This window comes from Haliotis cracherodii, unplaced genomic scaffold, assembly GCF_022045235.1.
Source record: "Haliotis cracherodii isolate W230 unplaced genomic scaffold, xgHalCrac1.p SCAF_12, whole genome shotgun sequence".
In the NCBI taxonomy this organism is placed as follows: Eukaryota; Metazoa; Mollusca; class Gastropoda; order Lepetellida; family Haliotidae; genus Haliotis; species Haliotis cracherodii.
The window spans coordinates 3,421,858-3,426,838 of record NW_027266267.1 but is presented as its reverse complement, the minus strand read 5'-3'; the positions used below and the strand labels follow the sequence as shown (position 1 = coordinate 3,426,838).

The 4,981-nt window shown below is 39.8% G+C and overlaps 1 protein-coding gene across 1 annotated transcript; it reads left to right on the top strand.

The window, feature by feature from the left end:
- The first annotated feature begins 529 nt into the window (after positions 1-529).
- On the top strand, positions 530-2,461 carry LOC139458085 (putative ankyrin repeat protein RF_0381). Its single transcript, XM_071239392.1, has one exon. The coding sequence runs from the start codon at positions 530-532 to the stop codon at positions 2,459-2,461; it is 1,932 nt and encodes a 643-aa protein (XP_071095493.1).
- The last annotated feature ends 2,520 nt before the right edge of the window (positions 2,462-4,981 follow it).

Sequence of the window (4,981 nt, the reverse complement as noted above, 5' to 3'; positions counted from 1 at the left end):
TTATATGCTACTGAAATTCCATTGTAATTGAAAACTAGCACTGAACAGAACACACATTGATATAATTGTGTAACTTTACACATACTAAACACAATAAGATGAAGATTAATACAGAATCTTCAATATATGTTCCTGATGACTAATAGAGAATATCCCCCGAGTGTCTTTTGATATCAAATATATCAATCACGAGGTGATAAAAGAGGAACAACTCTGATAGGTATTTATTATCTAACATCTTTCTTCCAACTTCTTTAGTTTGTAGACGGTAGTGGCTTAAGTGTTAAAAGTACTGCTTACAGCTTCATTAGTGATGTCATTTGATTGTGCCTTCAATGTAACAATGACGTCACAATGATCTACAAAGCATTCTAATGCAATTTCAATGTAGATCTCACCCAAGTGATATCTACTGTGGAAGCCAGTTTAGCATGATAAATATTGATGTCTTCTTTCAGTAACACAGAATCACATACAATACCAAAGTCAGTCAAACTCTGATCTGTTTGGTGCCTGCAAGAATGGAGACATGTGCCGAGTCAAATACTTATTATCTGAGGGTCATGCAGACATCAACACAAAAGGACAGAACGGAATGACACCACTGATGCTTGCAGCACAGAATGCTCATAGACAAGTGTTTGACTTTCTTGTGGGGCAAGGAGCCAGTATGTCAATCATGAGTAGAGCTGAGATGAGCATCCTTCATGTGGCATGTGAAGGGGGAAATGTTCCAATAGTGAAGTATGTCCTCGAACAGAACGTGACAGACATCAACAGTAGAAGACGGGACGGGTCGACGGCAGCCATGTTAGCAGTGTTTAGGGGACATGGAGACGTATTTAATTTGCTGGTGAGTAAAGGTGCTGATTTAACACTACTTGATGATAAGGGATCTACTTTTGTGGATCTGGCCATTCGGGGAGGAAATACTGAGATAGTAGAATATGTATTGCAACAGAACAGTGTGGATATAAACAAGAAACACTGCGGGCTGACACCTGTCATGCTTGCAGTAGTTAACGGGAAACTAGACGTGTTTAATTTCTTAGTGCAAAAAGGCGCTGACCTGTCAGTAATGCATGCTGATCATGAGACAACCCTTCACATGGCATGTAAAGGGGGAAATATTGAGATCGTGAAATATGCTCTCGAACAGAAAATTGATGCAATGAGCAGCAATGGCATGGACGGCAATGCAGCAGCAGTGATAGCAGCAAGGAGGGGTCGCAGAGACATATTCGATTTACTTGTGAAGAAAGGAGCTAATCTGACAATGAAGGAAGAAAACAACAATATCCTTCTTATGGCATGTGAAGGAGGAAATGTGGATGTAGTAAAGTATGTCCTCAAACAAAATATTGTAGACATCAACAGCAAAAACGGAGAAGATTTGACACCAGCAATGGTGGCAGCAGAGGGGGGACATAAAGAAGTGTTTGACTTACTTATCAGTGAAGGAGCAGATTTGACTCAAGAGAGTGAAGAAGATGAAAACATCCTTCATTTGGCGTGTTATGGCGGAAATGTGGATATAGTGAAGTATGTCTTCCACAAAACCACTGTAGACATCAACAGCAAAGACGAAGACGGATGGACACCAGCAATGATAGCAACATATAAGGGACATAGAGACTTATTTTATTTCCTTGTGAGAGAAGGCGCGGATCTGACACAGCAGGATGAGAATTATGTCAACGTCCTTCACGTGGCCTGCACCAGCAAACGAACTGAAATAGCGAAGTATTTGATCACAAAAACAACTGTGGACATCGACGGTGAAAGAAAGGGCGGCAGGACACCTGTGATGCTGGCAGCACTCCATGGACTTGGAGAGGTGTTTTACTTGCTAGTAAGTAAAGGTGCTGATCTGACAAGGGTAACTGCAAGTCAGGAGAACATTCTTCATCTGGCCTGTGATGGATTAAACGTGGAGATAGTGAAGTATATTCTCACACAGAATATTGTGGATGACATCAATTCGCGAGCATGGCATGGGAAGACGCCACTAATGAATGCAGCATTAATTCAAAATAAAGAAGCATTTGATTTACTTGTGAAGAAGGGAGCGAATCTGATTTTAGTGGATAACAATGACAACAACATTCTTCATTATGCCTCGGAGGGTGGAAATGTGGATATAGTCGAGTATATTCTCGCACAGAATATTGTAGACATTAACAGCAGAGAAAAGACTGGACAGACAGCAGTAATGAAGGCGGCCTGGAGGGGGAAGAGAAACGTGTTTCATTTCCTTGTGACGAAAGGAGCAAATCTGTCGTCCGTTGATACATATGGCAACACCATCCTATATCTTGCCTGTCAATCCAGAAATATGAATATTGTGAAATATATCCTTTCACGTGTCACTATAGCTACTGCCGACAAGGAAAGGGTAATTCTGGCCAATAAGGATGAAAGTGGTAGCTGTGCAGTGAATGAACTTTTACTGCAATATTGAAGAAACATCATACCAGATATATGCGGATTGATGCACTGTTATACGAGTTCATCTTTCTAAATGATGTTCGTTATAATAAACACCCTGTGAGTCAATCAAAAATGTCAATGGAGGTTGTGTTTGGGGATGGTAAATATCCTGCATTAGGAATAAACATTGTATTTAGCGAGCCGTGGCTGTTATTTACAGACAGCCGTCATATAGCTGGAATATTACTGAGTGCATCGTTTAACAACAAACAAACCAACCAGCCAACCAACCAACAACAGGGGTGGCCTGCATGCTCAACCTGCTTTACAGGAACATCTGGTGTAGTTTGTTTTCAAGCAACATATTCATATAACATCATCATTGGGAGAGTGAGTGAGTGACTGAGTATTGTTTTAGGCCGACTTTAGCAATATTCCAGCAATATCACGCAGGGGACACCAGAAATGGGCTTCACACATTGTACCCATGTGGGGAATCGAACAGTTTCTTTGCCTGCGAACACTTTAACCATTAGGCTACCCAACTTCTGGGTGAATGATATTACTTCAAGTTTGGGAACATACTGTACATTTGAAAAACAGTCCCGTACCTCTTGCTTCATTAATGAACAAGCGTCATCAGAAGATGACACCCACCCATCCAGCGACCCCTACCCCCGAACATACATACAAATTCGAAAGAACAATCTATCTGACTGTTACTGTAAGTGTAACTCGATGAGAGAATTACTATCTAATCTGTCTGTCCATTTACACAAGTAGTTATTGAGCTATCAAAACAATACCATGGAAATGGGATTCGGAACTTTGTATTTCTATGTCGGATACACTAAAATGAACAGAGCCAAAATCAAACTTGTTACCATGGACACAGAAAAAATATAAATTCTAAATATCCCTAAGTAGCAGAAGGCATCATTTGACAACCTGGTCTGTGTGTGTGTAAAGTGTCATGAAAGAATACCTAATGGTTTGAGGGATATGGTCCATTATAGACGGAGTCAAAGTCAAACTTGTTGCCATGGAAACAGGATTTTGATGTTGAAATTCCTTAGTAGCAAAAGGCACAATTTCAGCCCTTGATTAATACATGAACCAGGTTTGGATGAAAAATGTTGAATAGTTTTTTAGTTCTGCTCCCATACGTCACCTACCAGTGTTTCAGTCTAACTTGTTTACATGGAAACGGACACAATCAAATTTTGAAAAATCCCTAAACAACAGTTTTCAAGTTGTGCTCTGTAAACGTCGCCTATCCCTCCCTTTTAAGATAAGTAAAAATGCCAAAATCTGCAAATACCATGTTTTCTTTTCTTTAAATGTGAAATAGAACATGTAACACCCTTCCTTAGCTCTAGCAATTTCTTTGCCTTTTTCCTTATCTATTAGACTCCCTCAATATTCCAAAAGGTTGTCTTCGCAAATGTATTTTTTGTAAAAACACCAAAGCCAAAGTGTGAAAATGCAATATACATTATATCAGAACAGATAGGTGCAGTGTTAGAAAATGAAAGGGGTTTGCAAGTTTACACAGTTCACAATCATGGCTCGTTTTAACATGACATAGGATACACACAAACACATGTTTTCCCACATATTGGTGAGTGAGTGAGTTTGGTTTAACGCCGCTTTTAACAATATTCCAGTCATAGTTAATGTTGGAGGCAAGCCCGAAGTGATGCAGGTCTCAACTGGTTACCACTTTGGTGAAACCCACGAGCACGGGTATGGTGCTGACAAACCTAGAAACATACTCGGGGCGAACCGGGATTCGAACCCACAGTAGACAGAAGTATACAGGAGAGGTTAATTTTAGAGCCTGTAAGTCGACATGTTGGTTTCTTTGAAATTTCAAGCCACACAGTTACCGAAACGAAACATACAAATCATGTGAAATGTGCGTGAAATGTTGATGTTTATCTTTTCCAGCAATAAGAGATACTTCAAAATCGTCTTGCTATTCGGAGACTTAGTCACTTTTCGTAATCCTGATAACCCATGAAATTTGTTCATTTTGTTTTTGAAAGAGCTAAAAATGATCCCATTTCGCTAAAGTTAAACGGTCGATATTTTGTAAGAATAAACTATTGCGCATTGAGCGATTATCTCCTTTAGCTATAGGCGTAGTATAGAAGTGATAAATTCACGCACTGACCTTGCATTGCTGTACATCGTATCTTATTCAAGCTGTATCACTGAGAGTGAGTGATTATCTCCCTTACCCGAACAGCTCAATTGCGCACTACCTTTGCAATGTATCGTATGTTATTCAGGCAGCCATCGAGTAACGTTCCAGGAAGGAATTTAGGCCAAGCCTGTCACGCGCACTCAATTTTCACACTGTTTGCAACATATTGTTCAACACGATCAAATAACAGGCTTCTATAAAGTATGACTGTTCAATAAACAACACATGTTAAACAACGGGCTTGATATGAGAATTTTTTTTATTAGTTGTCTTCATAATCACATGTATGGCGCTTGCTGTGCATAGTTGAGCACAGCATTGTTTTAAATACTTCACTGTATG

Excerpts from the sequence above, each read along its gene's own strand:
- LOC139458085 (XM_071239392.1), top strand. The coding sequence starts at position 530 with ATGTGCCGAGTCAAATACTTATTATCTGAGGGTCATGCAGACATCAAC.